This window comes from Mus musculus, chromosome 3, assembly GCF_000001635.26.
Source record: "Mus musculus strain C57BL/6J chromosome 3, GRCm38.p6 C57BL/6J".
Lineage (NCBI taxonomy): Eukaryota > Metazoa > Chordata > Mammalia > Rodentia > Muridae > Mus > Mus musculus.
In genome coordinates this window covers 15941206-15961339 of record NC_000069.6, presented here as the reverse complement: position 1 = coordinate 15961339, position 20134 = coordinate 15941206, and the positions used below count along the sequence as shown (strand labels likewise).

At 39.7% G+C, this 20134-nt stretch overlaps 1 protein-coding gene and 1 pseudogene across 5 annotated transcripts in view; both read left to right on the top strand.

The window, feature by feature from the left end:
- Gm5150 (predicted gene 5150) overlaps positions 1–14469 on the top strand; it is a 59501-nt gene extending 45032 nt beyond the window's left edge. For 2 of the 5 annotated variants that reach the window (XM_006535488.1, XM_006535485.1), the window contains 2 exons: positions 13155–13269; positions 14276–14469. In XM_006535488.1, coding sequence (XP_006535551.1) covers positions 13155–13267 — 113 coding nt within the window. In that variant the 3' untranslated portion in view covers positions 13268–13269; positions 14276–14469. Of the gene's footprint in view, positions 1–363; positions 513–1855; positions 1923–13154; positions 13271–14275 lie in introns of those variants that run through there. The other 3 variants (XR_389592.2, XM_011249685.1, NM_001081687.1) reach the window with 3 other exon arrangements.
- Gm7343 (predicted gene 7343) lies at positions 18472–19141 on the top strand (annotated as a pseudogene).

The following is a 20134-nucleotide window of genomic DNA, read 5'->3' as shown; positions in this document are numbered from 1 at the left end:
CAAAGGCCTCTTTCTGCCCAGAGCTGCCTGGAGCAGGGATCTAGCAGAAAATTCCTGAAATTGGAGTCTTAGGGTAGAAATAGTGCAATGTCACTGGGATGGCTTCTGTGGAGAACAGCAGCTCTCTTTTTGTAAATGAATGTGAAGTCATAGAAAATAACCTCTGAAACAGTAAGGAATAAAAGACAGTTTTTGTTTCAGCCTCAGTGTCTTCGTCTGTAAACCCGTGATGATCACAGATCTCTCAGAGGAAAACTACTGTGTATCAACCAATACAACAACATGCCAAAGCACTCGTGATATATCATGGTCATTAAACCTTGGACAACTCATTGAACCTAACCTTTAGTTTTCCTTCTGTAGAATGAGAATACCTATGCCCATTTTGAGATAGATATGATTACCCAGAGAAACATTGAGTATCTGGCATCAGGAGACCATAGGGTGAGAAATCTTCCTCTCTGTACAAAGTTCAGTTTCCTCTTCTGTGATGATTACAGCCATGGTCGATGGTAAGTGTTCCTTGAGAAAAGAGAAGACATGCACATATTATTGGCTTTTAGTGTCTGGGTAATTAGCAACATCAGAATCCCACGAAAATCTCAGTCTTCACAAAAGAGGACTGAATCTAAATGCCTTGCTATGCATACCAGTACTGCTACTTTTTGACATGTACCCAGGGCAAGATCTTCAACACAGGATAGTCTCTTCCTACTAGTAGAGAATATGAACATGTTCTAATGAAGGTGTAAAGTTATTCAACATACTTCGAGAAAGTGCTGACTGCTAGGAAATATTTCAACACTGTAAGTTTGCTACTACTGGGTCATGTGATCTTGGACATTCCATTTTCCCTCATATAGTCTTTTGGTTTTTTGACATGAAGATAGGTTCTTCATCTGGCTACTTTTGGAATTTACTGGGAAACTGAAAAAAAATCCAGATCCATGTTCCTTTAGTTGTACTGATATGGGTGTTGGTATCTGGAATGGCATGTACATGATTTGAGGAAACAGGAGATATTTGGGATTTTTCCCTTGATAGAGCTGTGAGCACAGCGAATTGAGACATGATATAACCCCCTCATTGTTCAGAACAGCAAGGGCCATGCTGCAGAACACAATCCCTTAAAACCCAAGTAATGTGCTAGAGACATCTTTCAGTGAGCAAATTCAAGTTTCCCAAGTTTCACATAATTGAAAGCCCTCTTCAACTTTAATTTCAGCGTGAGTCTTTCCTGCAATGCATGCATCTGCATTAGAACAATTTCCATGGCTGGAAAGTTCTCCCCTTTACTCAGGAATGTAAGTTAATGATAAAGGAGGTCAACAACAGCACTGTGTTTCTCCAATCTCATGGTCATGTGGTCTATATCATTAACCTCTCTGGGGGAAGTGACTATACTGTGAAAGCCACTGGGGAATTTAGTGAGCAGATCACTAAAAAAAAAAAAGGAGGATGCCAAGGTATAGAAGATTTTGCTCAATAGGTGGTATTTTCATGGTAGTGCCAGTAACAAGGCTAAAAGACACAATAATATTGTTGCTGAGTGACACAAATAGCAAAAACGTATAAGAATGTGATCCTAAAGCTAGTAATAAGGACATTGATAAGGAGGATTTTTTAATGTACATATTTAACCATGAGATACTACCTATATTTTTTTCTTTCTGGGCTAAGGATTTCCTCCATTATTATTATTATTGTTATTATTATTATTATTATTATTATTATTATTAGTAGTAGTAGTAAAAGTAGTAGTATTTAATCTGTTTTTACAGTGTAGTTTTTATACACTTCCTGGTCCACCATCCCACAGTTCCTCATACCATTACTCCTCTCTTGTCTCCAACAGGGTGTCCCCATCTCATCCAACCATCACACCAAATGTCCCATTCCTTGAGGCCTCAAGTTTCTTAAAGGTTAAGTACCTCTTCTTTCACTGAAGCCAAACCAGGTTCTCCTCTGCTGTATATTTGTCAGGGGCTTCATATAAGCTAGTTTATTTTGCCTAGTTGTGCCGCGGACGGGGCAGTGGGAATTCCACCTAAGTGGTCGGGAACCCAAGGTGACTGGAACCAGGTTGGGAATAGGATCAGTGTGACAAACAGACAAGCACTCAGTGATGAAGCTCCTGCAAAATCTTTACTTTAGGGTTCAGATTATATTCATAATCAAGAAGGAACAATTTTCTCTTGGCAAATCACACATCTTAGTTCCTCTTTAAACCTAAAACAAATATAACTTACTAGGAAATTAAATCACCCCTCGGTGCCCGCCTGTAGTTTTGCTGCCAGATTGAACTTTCATATTGACTCAAGGCTCTCATAACCTTTTATTTACTACTCTAATAATCTTATTCAACAGTACATGCAATCCCAATTTAAACTTGTAATATTTCTTGCTCCTTTCTATTGTTCCCAAATATGTCTATTCCTGGCCATCTAGAAGTATCTCCAAATGATAGGAAAACGTACACCTGTCATCTCAAGGACCACTGTTGCTCATCTGTTAAGGCACACCAAGGAGCCCTACTTCTTCTTGTTCTTTCCCATAGACTTAATTCTGAATATCTCATTTTCTTCCTATTTTTCACAATCCATCTAAGTTCTTCTCATAAATTCCAGGGAAGTGGAGTGTCTGTTGGATTAAACTTGTAAGGGCCACAATATCTAGGTACTTCCCCCCATCCTCTACGCAGCTTCACTAGAAATGGCTAATTCACCCTCTTCACTGTTAGTCCTAATTCCTATAAATTCTGGATTTCTTCGTCCTATATAATTTCTCTTTTACTTCTGACAATTTTATTACTGCCTAAATCTAATTGTTGTATTAAATTAATGATGGCGCCCAAAATCATATTTTCTCTTTGCAAGATCTGCAAAATCAATTGTGCTGTTTTAGACAAAATGTCTGTTGGGATGACATTGCAGGCAATTCGAATCAGGTTCTCATCTATTTTTGCTACAGACACCAGCACTGTGGTCAAGGACAATGAGGTCGAAGCACCCAGCACAGTTTCCTTGCTAGTACTGCCATGGACCTCCAGGAGGCCCAGCTCCACAGGGCACAAACCTCGGGTCCGGTAGCCATTCAAGGAGTTTTTCTTTCATTGATACACAGACTCCACTGGAGTTGGTGTGGCATAGTTCGTGGTTCAGTCTCTGAGAAACCTCTGGAATCCAGATTAGTTGAGACTGATGGCTTTCCTATAGGGTTGCCCTCCTCCTCAGCTTCTTCCGGCCTTTTCCTAATCCAACCACAGGGTTCCCCAGCTTCTGTCTATTATTTGGGTGTAAGTCTCTGCATCTGACCCTTTCAGCTGCTTGTCAAGCCTCTCTGAGGGTAGCCATACTAGGTCCCTTTCTGTAAGCACACAATAGCATCAGTAATATTGGCAGGCCTTGGAGCCTCCCTTGAGCTGGATTCCAATTTGGGTCTTTTGCTGGATCTCCTTTCACTCAGTCTCTTCTTGATTTTTGTCCCTGTTTGCCATGGACTGAACTCAATGTGTCCCTCAACCTGTAGGGAACCAGGGCTTCAGTGTTAAGGTGAGCAAGGAGTCAGCAGAAAGTTATAAACAGACACTGACACAGAAAGAGCACTGTATCTGAATGTAATTTCTCAAAGCTAGCATCAAACTTATATTACAGAAGAAAACAAGAAGTTAGGTGACACATCAGCCAAGATACATTGAAGTTATCTGACACAAAACAAAAAAATGCAATCATAAAGGTCAACAGGAACTAGGCAGTGTTTACAATTGAGATAAGATCAGCCCTATCTAAAGTCAACTATTGACAGGAGTCAGATGAAGATTTCACACTCTAGTCACCATTTATGCTATTCCCCTGAGCCTTGGGAAAGCTTGTACCAGGGGGTTTCTGCTCTTGCTGACCTTTTCATGAATAATGGAATACTGTAGTTCTTCCTTAAACCACAACCCTCCTTCTTCTTAGGCCACTGTAAATTCTTGCATATGAGAGTAACTTGGCTGCTGTTTTAAGTGTCTGTAGGGAATCTCCATTTATCAGAGGAACTCACTAACTTTCTTCTAATATGTAATGTAGTCTGCCATACCTGACTGTAATGAAGATCCTGTTTACTATTTTGAACAAGCCCTGAGATTACTAGCACCTATCTGGCAAACTGTGAGATGCCTGATTACTGTCAATACTGAGGCATTTCATGTGAATGAGTAACATTCTTATGAAATTCCAAGCTCAGTGTTGGCTCCAGGACTGCCTAGGACAGTGGTGAAGGCCAGGATGCAAAGTTCAATCTAGCTTAAGTATTTGACAAATCATTTCTTGGAGGCACCTATAATAAAACAATACTGAATGAAATCACACAGATCCATTCACTGACTGTCTCAAGGACAACTTTGTAGCATTCCTGCTATGGGATGCCAAGGCTCCAGGAGACTAAGATTCTGTGAAACTTTTTGCCTCAGAACTGCATCCAAGCTTTTGAACTTGCCACATAGACTTCACTGGAGTGGGTATGGCACCTATTAGACAGGAACAATTCAGGATCAGAATTTTTGACTGTGTAATGGCAACCCCATCACTCCACTTGATGTCCTGTCTTTCTTGTGGAGATAGCCTCTACAAGTTACCTCTCCCCACTGGTGTGCATTTTATCTAAGTTCTCTCCCTTTGAGTCCTGGGCATCTCTTACCTCTTAGGTCTTTGGCACATTCTAGAGGAGCTCGATACCTCCTACCTCTCAGGATTGCCTGTTTCCATTCATTCTGCTGGCCCTTGGGGCTTCACTCCTGTTTCCCACCCCATATACCTGATCATGCTCTTACTTTCACATCCATGTCCCCTCTCCCAACTAGGTTCCTCCCTCCCTCTGCCCCACATTATTGTTTTCTTCTTCCTCCTAAGTGGGATTGAGGTATGCTCACTTTGGCCCATTGGTTTGTTAACGTTCTTGAGTACAATGGATTGTATCCTGGGTATTCTGTATTTTTTGGCTAATATTTACTTATTAGTGAGTATATACAATGCGTGTCCTTTGGGGTCTGAATTCCCCCACTCAGGATATTTTCTAGTTCCATCCATTTGCCTGCAAATCTCAGAATGTCCTCATTCTTAATAGCTGAGTAATACTCTATTGTGTAAATGAACCACACTTTCTGTATCCATTCTTCTGTTGTGGAACATCTGGGTTGTTTCCAGCTTCTGGCTGTCACAAATAAGGCTACTATGAACACAGTGGAACATATGCTCCTGTGGCATGATGGGGGCATCTTTTAGATATATATCCAATAGTGGTATAGCTGGGTCTTCAGGTAGATCTATTTCCAATTTTCTGAAAAACCTCCAGATTGATTTTTAGAGTGGTTGTACCAATTTGCAGTCCCACCAGCAATGGAAGAGTGTTTTTCTTTCTCCACATTCTTGCTAACATGTGATGTCACCTGAGTTTTAAATCTGATGTATATTAATTAAAGTTCAGAATTTAATCAATCACTTGTTGGATGTCAAAAAGAATTTTGACTTTAACCTGTGTAACTTCTCCACTCAAATGTACTCTGATCTTAATTTTACCAAAGGTTGGGTTGCTACAATCTTGGCAGTGTCAGATCAGCCAGAAATTCCCAATAAATTGTGACTGATATTTTGCCGCAGACCCTCTGGGTCCCTGTGTCTGCGTGGAATGGGTCTCTCGAGCAGGTGGGCAAAGCATAGGAATTGACAAACAGATGCACACAAGAGAGGTGTTGAATCTGAATGTAATCTCTGGTCAAGCATTAGACTATTTTATATTACAACGAATTATCAGGAGCTACAAATCACAATAAGACAAGGTACACTGAAATTTACCAGATACAACAGAAAGGAATTTGCAGAAAGGAATGTTTACAATAGAAATTACCAGCCCTGCCTAGGATCAGCCTAATGCCAGCCAAGAATTTCACACTTTAGTGTTAGTAGCACCAGGGGGTTTTAACTCTTGACAGGCCTCAAGAATAATGTAGTGTCATGGACCCCTAAATTCCAGGCCTTGTAAAATCTTATCTTGTCTGGAGAATTCCCCATATATCAGGATAGTATATCAACTTGCTCTTGGCATGGAATGTAGCCTGTACTAAAGATTTTTATTTCAGTGAGATTCCCAGGCTCTTTCTGCAGACCAATTGAGTTAATGGCTCTGTCTATTGTAATGCTTAATTATTTACTGAATAGGTTAAACTACCTTGCTGTAATCTGGGATCTTGGAACACTGGGAGAGGCTTTAGCTATGTCAGAATTCAATCTTAAAAGGCACTTATAATAGGGTAATGCTTAATAGAGGGCACGTGGATCCATATACTAGACTAACACGGGAGTGGAAAATTAATTTTATGGGTTAGGGGGATTGCCAGACTTCAGGAGGGAGTTTCCTTGAAACTCTTTTCCTCACGAGATATCTTCCAAGCTTTCACCTGTCAAGCTGACTCCACCAGAGTGGGTGGCAGTATTTTGATAGCCTGACTTCAAAAATCACTTGTTTACCTTCCTCACTGGCTGGTCATTTAAGAAGGAATCATATATGTACAAATAGAATTGTGTATGATAATTATCAAATCAGCCTGTTGCATATAGTAACCTCAGCATAAGACATCTACAGGACACACTGCCTTCTTCACAACAGTCCAGAACTATGTGTGGATTTAAGGCTAGAGATAATTTCTACCTGATCAATAATAGGCTTGCATCTGTGTCTCTTGAAATTAACAATTTGAAAATGAACCAAATCTCGCTTCATTGATATAGGATACTCTCTGTTTTTTACTTGAGAATAAGTACAATTGAAACCTACAAGTGTAGATACAGATGATTACACACTCAATTTTAAATTCAGTTCTTGGCACAGACTAGACATAAGGCATATAGGTACAAAGAAAGGAAGAAAGGAAGGAAGGAAGGAAGGAAGGAAGGAAGAGAAAGAAAGAAAGAAAGAAAGAAAGAAAGAAAAGAAAGAAAGAAAAGAAAGAAAGGAAGGAAGAAAGAAAGAAAGAAATGGAGAAAGGAAGAAAGAAAGAAAAGAAGAAAGGAAGGAAGGAAGGAAGGAAGGAAGAAAGGAAGGAAGGAAGGAAGAAAGAAAGAAAGAAAGAAAGAAAGAAAGAGAGAAAGAAAGAAAGGAGAGAAGAAAGAAAGAAGGAAGGAAAGAAAGAAAGGGGGAAACAACTAGCGTAATGAGGAATGGCACTAGCTTTGTGGTAATTTTGTTATATATGTACATTTCTGGTTTACAATAATGGTAAGGTAAATCTAGAAACAGTTCCCTTAGACTCTCAAGGTTTCATGAGGAGGCCAGCAGGAATAAATGAAACAAAATTTGAAATACATTGAGAATTGTCTTCCCTGGCTTGAGGCCTAGAAATGCACCTGGCCTTGTCCTTTCTTGTTTTCTCCTGGGTATTTTTGCTATCTTGTGGAGACACAGAACACTGGATAGCACAGATAGATATCGCAGGTCTAGGATAGTTGAAACTATCCTAGGTCCTCCTACAGGGTCACTCTCCTCCTAAGCTTCCAACTTTTCCCTAATTCAACCACAGCAGTGAGCAGCTTCTGTCCATTGGTTGAATGTAAATATCTGCATCTGGCTCTTTCAGCTCCTTGTTAGGTCTTTCAGAGGGTCATCATGATAGGCCCCTTTTTGTGAACATACCATAGCCTCAGTAATAGTATCAGACCTTGGGGCTTTCCCTTGAGCTGGATCCCAATTTGAGCTTGTCACTGTACCTCCTTTTCCTCAGGCTCTTCTCCATTTTTGTCCCTGCAGTTCTTTCAGGCTGGAACAATTATGGGTCAGAGTTTTTGACTGTGGGTTGGCAAACCCATTCCTCACTTGATGTCCTGTCTTTCTACTGGAGGTAGAGTCTACAAGTTCCCTCTCCCTACTGTAGGGCATTTCATCTAAGGTCCCCCACTTTGAGTTCTGAGAGTCTCAAACCGTCCAGGTCTCAGGTACATTCTGGAGGATTGCCCTACCTCCTACCTCCCAAGGTTGCCTGTTTCAATTCTTTCTGCTGGCCCTCAGGACTTCAGTCCTGTTCCCCCCACTCAATACCTGATTATGTTCCTCCTTTCCCCTCCCTGTCCCCTCTCCTACTCAGGTTCCTCCATCCTTCTTCCCTCTTTGCTGCCATGATCACTTTCTTTCATCTCCCAAATGGGATTGAGACATCCTAACTTGGGCTTTTCAGCTTGTTAACCTTTTTAAATTCTGTGGACTGTAACCTGGATATTCTGTACTTTTTTTAAAAAGCTAATATCCAGTTATTAGTGAGTACATACCATGCATATATATATATAGGTTCTGAGTTACCTCCCTCAGGATGATATTTTCTAGTTCCATCCATTTGCCTGAAAAAACTCAGTGCCCTGACCTGCAGGGGCAGGGATAATCAGTGGGGACCCAGGGAGAGAGAGAGAGAGGGAGAGGGAGGGAGAGGGGGAGAAAAGGGGAGGGGGAGAGGGGGAGAGGGAGTGAGAGAGGGAGAGGGATAGGAAGAATGAGAGCAAGTAAATTTTCTGTTCAAGCTCTGAAAGACTTTATTTAGGAATGGCAATATAAGCATAAGCAAGAGGAGGCTTCAAGGGGGAGGGGGGAGAGTATGGGAGCTCTCCAAAGGTCAGGTGGCAATCTTCAGCTCCTGGAACCAATGGTCACAATGTCCTCTTTACCCCCAAACATTCTTACTGTTATGACCATGAATGTTCTCTCAGGATTGTTTATGTAAGCTAGAAAATTTCTACAAGACCATGGCTGAGGCCATGGCTCCCAGCAACTCAGGATGTCCTTGTCCTTAATAGTTGAATCAGATTCCATTGTGTAAATGAACCACATTTTCTGTATCCATTCTTCTGTCGTGGAACATCTGGGTTGTTTCCAGCTTCTGGCTATCACAAACAAGGGGACTATGAACAAAGTGGAACATGTACCCCTGTGGCCTGATGGGACATCTTTTGGGTACATTTCCAAGAGTGGTATAGCTGGGTCTATATAGGTAGATCTATTTCCAATTTTCTGAGGAACCATCAAACTGATTTCCAGAGTCGTACAAGTTTGCAATCCCACCAGCAATGGAGGAGTGTTCCTTTCCTTCATATCCTCTCCAACTTGTGTTGTCACCTGTGATTTTGATCTTAGTCATTCTAATTGGTCTAAGATGGAATCTCAGGGTCATTTTGATTTGCATTTCTCTGATCACTAAGGACTTTGAATATTTCTTTAGGTGCTTCTCAGCCATTTGAGATTCCTCTGTTGTGAATTCTCATTTTAATTCTATACCCCATGTTTTAATTTTCTTTTTTTTGTTAGCTTCTGGAGTTCTTTATATATTTTGGATATTTGCTCTCTATAGAATGTGGGGTTAGTGAAGATTTTTCCTACTCTGTATGTTGTTGATTTGTCTTATTGACTATTCCCCTTGCTTTGCCGAAGATTTTCAGTTTCACGAGGTCCCATTTATCAGTTCTTGATCTTAGAGCATGAGCCATTGGAGTTCTGTTTAGGGATTTTCCCTCTGTGCCAATGAGTTCAAGGCTCTTTCTCACTAGACTAGATTCAGTGCATCTGGCTTTATTCTTAGGTCCTTGTTCCACTTGGACTTTAGCTATTTGTCAAGGTGACAAATATGGATCTATTTTCATTTTTCTACATACAGATTGCCAGTTAGACCAGCACCATTTATTGAGGATGCTTTCTTTTTTCTGTTGTATAATTTTGGCTTCTTTCTCAAAGATCAAGGGTTCATTAAAGTGTGTGGTTTCATTTCTGGGTCTTCAATTTTATTCCATTGATCAACATGTCTGTTTCTGTACCAATACTATGCAGTTTTTAATCACTATTGCTCAGTAGTATAGACTCTTATCTATACAATTTCCATCCTTTTCTTACGTGTTTTCCATTTCACTAGGATTCTTTTGTTCCCCCAAATTTGGTATTTTCCAGGTGCTTATATCTAAACAAGGCAGTCTGTCAACTCTCTTCCTTTCCATTGACCACCATCTTTTATTTGTATGTCATGTTCACAGCTCTTCCTCAGTACTTGAGAGACTGAAACAATCTTGGTCAAAGGACACTCTCTCAGGGGTCATCCAAAATACCACCAATTATGAGCATCTCTTGATCCCACTAACCTTGTAACCCTCCTTAAGGATCAGTTTTCCCAGTCCTGACCCACAGAATTTTGAAAATCAAGCATTTAACTGTTGACAGAGAACCACAACTCTCTCCTCAAAGAGGACAAGAGGTGTTTTATTCTGAAATGGACTAGGAAGCATGTCCCAAGAACACAGATTTGGGTCACCTGAAAGCCAACTGTGGAAGCAGTTTATAACAGTGTTGTAGTAATAGACGGAAGCCATAGATCAAGACTTTTAAAATTAATTGGTGAAACCATGAAAGAGGTGGATTACCATGTATCAGAGAAACCCGTTTGAGACTTTAGATGCTAACTGATGAAGCCCTAAGTATGGGTTGGTTGAAACTAGTAATCTTCTAAGTTAATGCATTCCACAGGGAAACTAGTACTCACTTGTACACTCCAGATGATTCACGTAAATTGTTACAAAGCTGTTTAGTCATGGACAAAGGAAGATAATATATGGCTATTAAGAGGGATAAATATGATTCAAAATAATTTGCAATGAATCTGCAACATGCCAGAATTCTTTCAAGTTCTAAAGATCCAATCACCATTGTAAAAGGTTCAGTTGGAAAGTTTCATCTACTTTGTGTAAAATTGTGTTGATAAAATATGGTGCTATAAGTTGCAGACCTGACATGAGGCTAATAGAGAAATAGACACCTATTTTTTCTTTATCTTTCTTTCTTTCTTTCTTTCTTTCTTTCTTCCTTTCTTCCTTCCTTTCTTTCTTTCTTTCTTTCTTTCTTTCTTTCTTTCTTTCTTTCTTTCTTTCTTTCTTTCTTCCTTTCTTTTCTTTCTTTCTTTCTTTCTTTCTTTCTTTCTTTCTTTCTTTCTTTCCTTCTTTTTTTGACTTATTCACTTTATATTCCACTTGCTACACCCCTTTCACAATCCTTCCCCTATCCCTCCTCCCCTTCTCCTCTAAGCAATTTGGGGTCCCTCTGGTGATCCTCAACCAACAAGGCACATTGAGTCTTTATGATGTTATACAGTTCCTCTCCCATTGTAGCCAGACAAGTCAGCCCAGCTAGAAGAACATATTCCATGTTCAGGCAAAAGTTTTTGGAATAGTCCCTATTGCTGTCATAAGGGACCCACATAAAGGCCAAACTGTACATCTGCTACAGTTCAGGGAGGCCTAAGTCCATCACTGCATGTCCTTTGGTAGGTGGTTCCGACCTTGAGAGCCCCAATGATCCAGATTAGTTGACTCTGTTGTTCTCCTGTGGAGTTCTCAACCCCTTCATGCCCTGCAATCTTTCCTAATATTCATCTGTAAGAATCCCCAAACTCTTTCCACTGTTCAGGTGTGAATATCTGAATCTGTCTTAGTCACCTGCTAAGTGAAGCCTCTCAGAGAACATGATTCTGTCTGCAAACATAACAGTATCAGTAGTAGGGTTAGGTATTGGTGCTTGTTCATGGGATGGGTCTCAACCTGGACCACTTATTGGATGGCCATTCCCTCAATCTCTGTTCCATTCCTCCATTTCTGCATTTGTTGGAAACAGGAAAAAAATTGGATTGGAAGTTTTGTGTGTGGGTTGGTGGCTCTATTGCTCCACTGGGGTTACTGTCTGGCTACAGATGGTGACCTCTTCAGGTCCCCCATCCACAATGTTGTGAGTTACAAGTAAGGCTAACCCCATTGATTCTTGAATGCCTCCCTTATTCCATGTCTCTGTCTCATCATAGAGATCTTCCCATGTGATCACTACTATCAGTTGCAGATTTCCAATAATTATCATGGTCATCTAGTCATCTCATCTGTCTTTCCCCACACCTGATCCTGAAGGTCTAATACCTCTCCCCAAACCCCTCCTTCCCAAATCTCTCCTTCCATCTGTGTCTTATGACTATTTTATTCCTCCTTCTAAGTGAGATTCAAGCTTCCTTGATAGTGCCTTCTTTCTTGTTTAGCTTTCTTGTATATGTGGAGTATAGCATGGTACCTGCATTTTGTAACTGATATCCATTTATAAGTAAGTACATATCACACCTGTCCTTTTGGGACTGGCATACTTCACTCACGATAATTTTCTCAAGTTTTACTCATTTACTGGCAAAATTCATGATGTCTTTTTTTTTCATAGCTGAACAGTATCCCATTGTGTCTACACATTATCCACATTTTTTTAAAATCTGTTTTTCAGTTGAGGGACATCTTTGTTGTTTTCAGTTTGTGGCTATTATGAGAAAAGCTATTATGAGCATAATTAATCAAGTGTCTTTGTGGGATATTGGAGCATCTTTTGAGTATATGCCCAGAAGTGGTATGGCTGGGACTTGAGGTAAAACTATTCACAGTTTTCTGAAAAACCACTGTACTGGCTAGTTTTGTGTCTACTTGACACAGCTGGAGTAATCACAGAGAAAGGAGCTTCAGTTGAGGAAATGCCTCTATGAGATCCAACTGTAAGGCATTTCCTCAATTAGTGATCAAGGGGGAAAGGCCCCTTGTGGGTGGGACCATCTCTGGGCTGGTAGTCTTGGGTTCTATAAGAGAGCAGGCTGAACAAGCCAGAAGAAGCAATCTAGTAAAGAACATCCCTCCATGGTATTTAGGTTGCTGTTTTGTCCTATTGACAGTGTCCCTTTTCTTACAAAAACTTTGCAGTTTCCTGAGGTCTTATTTATCAATTGTTGGTCTTAGAGCCTAAGTCAGTTATTCTTTCAGAAAATTATCTCTAGTACAAACGTGTTGGCATGTATTTCCCAGTTTCTTTTCTATAAGATATATTGGATCCTGTCTTACGTTGTGGTCTTTGTTCCACTTGGACTTGGTTTTGTGCAGGTTGATTATATATACATGTATTTTCATTCTTCTACATGTAGACACCCTCTTTACCATGGTTTCTAAGTTGAACTAGTGCATTTAATGGGAAAAAACCCACACAAACTCCTCAGGGCTTTGTTGGGCTTAGAAGTCAACCAGTGGGTCAAGAATAGAGCACTGATGTGATTTTTCTAATGAGTTCTCATACTCCTTGATTTTCAGAACTGAAGACATCAGGCAATGCTAAAATCCTTGCAGCTGTGCTCCTTGGATCCAAACTACTGCTGGCAATTGCTGTCATTGTCATTTACATACACAAGATGCAAAATGCCTAAATGTAAGTTAGAAGAGACAAAGATATATTAGTTAAATTTCTGTTACTGTGACTAAATTCCATGACTAAAATAGTTTATGGATGAAAGGGTTGATTTGGCCCCTTACTATTTCAGTATCTCATGAGTCCATCATGCAGCCAATACAGTAGTGTCAGCCAATGTAGACAAATGAGTTCTCACATTCTTAAGCGGAAAGCATGAACCAGATTAGATAGAAAGGAAATGTAAAAAGCATTTAATCTCAAAGTTCATTATTTGTGAAGTAGTTTCTCTAACAGTGCTATATCAGCTAAGTTTTCCAAAGAGCAATGACAACTGGGAATCAAGATTCAGTATCCTATTTAGTATATAGGGCACAATTTGTATTCAAAACACCAAATGGATGTTAGTCTATGTAGTTCCTAGAAGGAGCAAGACCAATAGAAGGGCCATACTGTTCATTATACATTGTTTAAACAGAGCCGCCTCAAGAATCTCAAAGGGTACTTTGAGTCATTCTAACCTTCCAGAAAGTTTGTTCATATTGTATAATTGTTAGTCCAGCATCAATAGAGATGCCCAACATATCCTAGAAGATGGGATGACCCTAGGCCCCAGCGGTAGGCTATTGGTTATTAGCTTCAAAAGTCCTATTTGAGGTGATTACAGAAAAAGACAAGGAGTGCATGGGAAGGATCTATCTAGATTCGGTGCCAAAATTTAGACATTTAATAAGTCCTGTAAAAATGACCATTTCTACTTTGATCTGTCTGTCATCATGGAGAATAGATTCAGAAGATTGCATGATTCAGGAGCTAAACTGAAATGCTACATGTCACTTTTTTAATATGGGCATCTTATTCACTCAGGACAGGGGTGCTAAGAGAAGAGCTGTATCAGGAACACTATAGAACTAAGATAATCTGTAAATGATGAATGAAGTATCCAGTCAGAATTGATTCTCCATAGTTTTTCCTTTCATCATCCACCACATTGGAGCCTAAATATCTACCATCACTTTCCTTGTAGGAGCATAGCATGGAAATAGATGCTGATAAGAAGCCATTGAAGACTCCTCATAAAGACACCATTAGAAGGAAAACTTCAACTCACAATTTCGTGTTTTTCTGCTGCATATGTATTGTTATCCCAGAGTTTTAATGCTGTGCCTATTGAGTTATATTCTTGGTATCTTTATTTTCATTATTAAAAGAATTCAAGGATGTACATGGTAATATCTATTCTTGGTTGTCAACTTGACTATATCTGAAATGAACTGTAATCCAGAATTGGAGGGCATACCTACTGAAAAGGAGTTGGAAATACCTGATATTCCTTGGCTTAATGTTGATGAGGCAACTTTAAGGCTCAGGGGAATTGCAATTCTAGAGTGCATATGTTATGTAAAACCTAATCCTCCACAATGGTAAGGCCCAGAAGATATGGCCTTCATCAATCTTATAAGATGGTAAGAGGGGCACAAAGACATTTGAAGAATTTCATTCTTGCCCTTTACCTTGTGCCATACCTTAGGGTTTGATGATGCTGCTCACTTGGATGAATTGAATGCAAAGAGTTTAATTAGGCCTTGAGGTAACAAGGTCCAAGTGGCAGCACTGAATAGCCAAAGATAAGGTGATTGTACCTACTATAATGGGAAGTATAGACAAGACAACATTCATAATGACCTAGCCTCTAATGGCCAGCATAGGAAAGGTGAAATTTATAATGGCATAACTCATATGTACCTTTGGTACTGGCTAATCAATCATGGTATTTCCAGGCATGAAATAGATAGGAAGCCTACTGCATATGTGTTTGATATGTATAAGCAGAGAAATTCTCAGACAAATGAAAAAAATACTTCATCGGTTGATGGCAAAAAAATAATCTTGGCCAGTGAATTAATTTGCAGACTTGAGCCAGTTTGCAGACCCATAACCTCTTGAATAAATGTATGTCCAGGTTCCCCTAGGAAGGATCTTGAGGAAACACCTGAAAGTTTTGCTGTTAGTCTTTTTCCCGTTCTTCACAAAAGGGTTCTTTGGCCTTTTACAAGTGTAACTGTACACTGGGGGAAAGGAAATAATCAAATGTTCTATGGTCCATTGGATATTAGTCTGACTTGACCCTGATTCCAGGAGATCACAAGAAACACTGTTGCTCTCCAGTTAAAGTAGTAGTTTATGGAGGTGTGGTGATTAATGGAATTTTGGCTGATGACTGACTCACAGTAGGTCCAATAGGTCCTCAAACACATCTTGTCATTTCTGCAGTTACAGAATGTATAACTGGGATAAATATACTAAGATGTTGGCAGAATCCTTACATTGGTTCCCTGACCTCTGGAGTGTGGGACAAAGAAATTAGTGAATCAAAACCAGTATCTTATTCATGGAGGAATTGAAGGGGTGGTGGTTCTCACTACATCTCCCTTTATCTCTCAAATGTGACCAGTGCAGAAGACATGGAGAATGTCAGTTGATAATTGGAAACTAAGTCAGAATTGAGAGTTCATCTCTGTAGATTTTTCTTTTTATCAGTATGAAGTGTCCTTCTTTGTCTTTTTTGATAACTTTTGATTAAGCATTGATTTTATTTGATATTAGAATGGTTACTTCAGCTTGTTTCTTGGGACCACTTGCTTGGAAAATTGTTTTCCAACCTTTTACTCTGAGGTAGCGCCTGTATTTGTCACCAAGGTGAGTTTCCTGTATGCACCAAAATGCTGGGTTCTATTTACGTATCCAGTCTGTTAGTCTACGTCTTTTTGGGGGAATTGAGTCCATTGATATTAAGAGATATTAAGGAAAAGTGATGGTTACTTCCTCTTACTTTTGTTGTTAGAGGTGGAATTATGTTTGTGTGGCTATCTTCTTTTGAGTTTGTTGAAAGAAAATTACTTTCTCCCTTTTTCTAGGTTGTAGTTTCCCATCTTGTGTTGATATTTTCCATCTATTATCCTTTGTAGGGCTGGATTATGGAAAGATATTGTGTAAATTTGGTCTTGTCATGGAATATCTTGGTTTGTCCGTGTATGGTAATTGAGAGATTTGCTGGGTATAGTAGCATGGGGCTGGTATTTGTGTTTGCATAGGGTCTGTATGATATCTGCCCAGGATTTTTTAGCTTTCATAGTCTCTGGTGAGAAGTCTGGTGTAATTATCATTGGTCTGTCTTTATATGTTACCTGACCCTTTCACTTACTGCTTTTAGTATTCTTTCTTTGAATTGTGCATTTGGTGTTTTGACTGTTATGTGATGGGAAGAATTACTTTTCTGTTCCAATCTATTTTGAGTTCTGTAGGCTTCTTTTATGTTTATGGATATCTCTTACTTTAGGTTAGGGAAGTTTTCTTCTATAAGTTTGTTGAAGATATTTACTGGCCCTTTAAGTTTGGAATCTTCACTAGTTTCTATTTGTATTATTCTTAGATTTCATCTTCTCATTGTGTCCTGGATTTCCTGGATGTTTCTCTTATGGTCTTTACTGTTGCTAGGTAACTGGGGAGGAATTTAGTCTGAAGGTCAGAAGCTTGGGATATTGCCTCACTATATCTGACTGGATCTTCCTATATCTATCTCTATCTCTATCATCTCTATCAATCATCTCTATCATCTCTATCATCTCTCTATCTCTATCTCTATCTCTATCTCTATCTATCTATATCTATATCTGCCTGTTTTTCCTGTGATCCTGATTGTGTCAGAACTCCTCAGAGTTCAGCTGTTATCCTGTGATCCTGGGATTCTGGGTGTGTCAGCGCTCCTAGGGATCACACTGCCTCTGTAACCCTGAGATCCTGGTTTGACCAAGCTCCTGGGATCCTGTAATCCTATGATCCCATGGTTCTGGGCATGTTAGAGCTCCTGGGAGTAGAGCTTCCTCTGGGTGTTATGGGACTGGCTGCAGAGTTTGTGCCCAGTGCAAGGGCACCAGCATTGATAAAAGAAACTAAAGCTCAAAGAACACATCACACCCCACACAATAATAGTGAGATATTTCAAAACCCCACTCTCAGCAATGTACAGATTATGGGAACAAAAACGAAATAGAGACACAATTAAACTAACAGAACTTATGACCAAATGGATCTAACAGGTATTTATAGAACATTTTACCCTAAAGCAAAAAACACCCTTCGGAGGGTGGACAAGGGACAACCCAACCTGGGAGCCCCAGTGGTACTTTCCTAAAGCCCTGAGGTTATAGAAGAGAGGAGTGAGGGAAGAGAGGTTCCCACATCAGCAAGAGTGAACACAGCGAATCTTGACTGGAGCACAGGAAGGCCTTCCATTGGGAGATTAGAAACAGCTCATTAGGAGAAAGCCTATACCATCCTCCAAGCATAGTGGGCCTTGATGAGCAGGGACATTCTATGGTTTTAGAGCTTTATTATAGAAAGGCAGGGTGAAAGAGAGAAGGTAGAAAAAAGAGAGAGGAAAATCTAGAGAGAAAGAGAGTAAGAGGGAAAGAATGGGAGGAGAGGAGAGAGGAGAGGAGAAGACAAAGAGAGGAGAGAGGAGAGAAGACAAAGAGAGGAGAGAGGAGAGAAGACAAAGAGAGAGGAGTGAGAGGGTGAGAGTAAGAAGTAAGAGAGAGACCAATAAGAGATAGGGGTGAGGCCAAGCAACCCCTCTTATGGTCTTTACTGTTGCTAGGTAACTGGGGAGGAGTTTAATCTGAAAGTCAGAAGCTTGGCATATTGCCTGTGTTATTTCTAGCCAGGCTTCCCTTGTGGGGGATGTGGGGGGCAGTAACTAAGGCAGGAGCCAGAGTTCCAGGAGCATGAGGGAACGCTTACCATGTCATGTAGGTGAATTATTACCCTTTCAGGGTTCAGACCTCAGCTCAACTGGAGCCCATCTGTGCATAGCCCAATGCCCAACGTACACCCAAGAGGAGTAGATAGCAGGAAATAATCAAACTCGGATGTGAAATCAACCACATAGAAACAAACAAAGAAAAAGAACTATATAGAGAATCAGCCAAACGAGAAGCTGGTTCTTTGAGAAAATCAACAAGATAGATAAACCCTTAGCTAGAATAACCAGAGGGCACAGAGGCAGTATCCAAATTAATAAAATCAGAAATGAAAAGGAAAACATAACAACAAAATATATCTTAAAATAGTTATTCTGTTTGCTGTATATTAACAGTTGAAAATATTAAAGTAATGTTCTAAACAAGCAAACAAACAAAAATAAAATAAAACTAAATGAGGGCTCCTCTAGTTTACCTAGGATAATAACTATACCTGAAGTACTGAACATCAGGAAGAAACTCTATGAACAAAAACAAAAGAAGTCTATGAATTGTTTGATAATCCAGGAGGAGTCCTCCTGCAGTTCAAGGATCAGATTACAGCAGGAAATATAGCTAGAGAGAAGCACCTGGAAGGCAAAACAGCAGTCTCCAATGAGATCTCCAGCTGCATATTTCACATGTTACAGAAAGCTGGTATAAAAACTGCTTTCATGAAAAAGTTTGGGGAGACTGCTTTCATTGCATACCAGTGTGAAATGATTTCAGTTGAATGGGGCCGAAGAATAGCAATGGCATCTTTTGTCAAAAGGAACTCTGGTGTAATGGAAGGGTATAAGTTTTATCCACCAAAAGTGTAGATGTTCTTCAAGAATGATGCCAATAATGATCCACCATGGTCTGAGAAGCAAGCCATCACTGCAAAACTGTGTTTTGCTGGACTTATTCTAGGGCTGACTGAAGTGGACATCATGAGTCATGCCACACAAGCTATATTTGGAATCCTGGAGAAATCCTGGCTGCCCCAGAACTAACTGTATGCTGGTTGATAGGAAGATTGAATTTGACATTGATATAGCCATCAAAGAGATTTGTTCTTGCTAATGTCATTGATAATGACTCCTGGAGTCATGATCTTAAAGAATTAACTCTGGAAGGACTCTAGATGGTAAAGAAAAAATTTGAGTGGGTTGTAAAACAAGTGGTATTGCTTCTCATGCCAGACAGTCAGTGGAGGTGGTAGTGCTGATGGGTTCAACTTCTGACCTTGGTTACTGTGAAAAAATTAGGAAAGCCTGTAGAAATTTTGGAATTCCATATGAACTTAGAGTAACATCTGCATGAAAAGGACCAGATGAAACTTTGAATATTAAAGCTGTATATGAAGTGGATGACATACCTACTGTATTTGTCACAGTGGCAGGCAGAAGCAATGGACTAGGCCCAGTGATATCTGGTAATACTATGTATCCAGCTATCAGCTGTCCCTCAATCAAATCAGACTGGTTGCTCAGGATGTGTGGTCATCTCTGACTACCCAGTGATCTTGCCTGTTCATTTAGTGTTTGGATAATTCTGTGTGGAGGTTTTCTTTTCTGATCCCACTTATTTAGTTTTCTATAGGCTTCTTGTACATTTATTGCCATCTCTTTCTGTAGATTGGGGAAGTTTTTTTCTATTATTTTATTGAAGACATTTTCAGGTCCTTTGAGCTGGGAATGTTCATTCTCTATTCTGATTATCCTTAGATTATCTTTTCACTGTGTCTTGAATTTCCTGGATGCTTTGGGTTAGGAGTTATTTTTGTTTGGTTGGTTGGTTTTGTTTTGAATTTTCTTTCACAGTTGTGTCAATCTTTTCTACTGTATCTTCTATATCTGAGATTCTCTACTTTGTCTCTTTTATTCTGTTGGTAATATTTACACCTGAAATTCCTAACCTCTTTCCTAGTTTTTCCATTTCCAGGTTTGCCTCCATTTGTGTTTTCTTTATTTTTTCTACTTCTACTTTTAGGTCTTGGATCACTTTATTCAATTCCTTCACCTGTTTACCTGTGTTTTCCTGTATTTCTTTCAGTGAGTTATTGATATAATCCTTAATGGACTCTATTATCTTCATGAGAT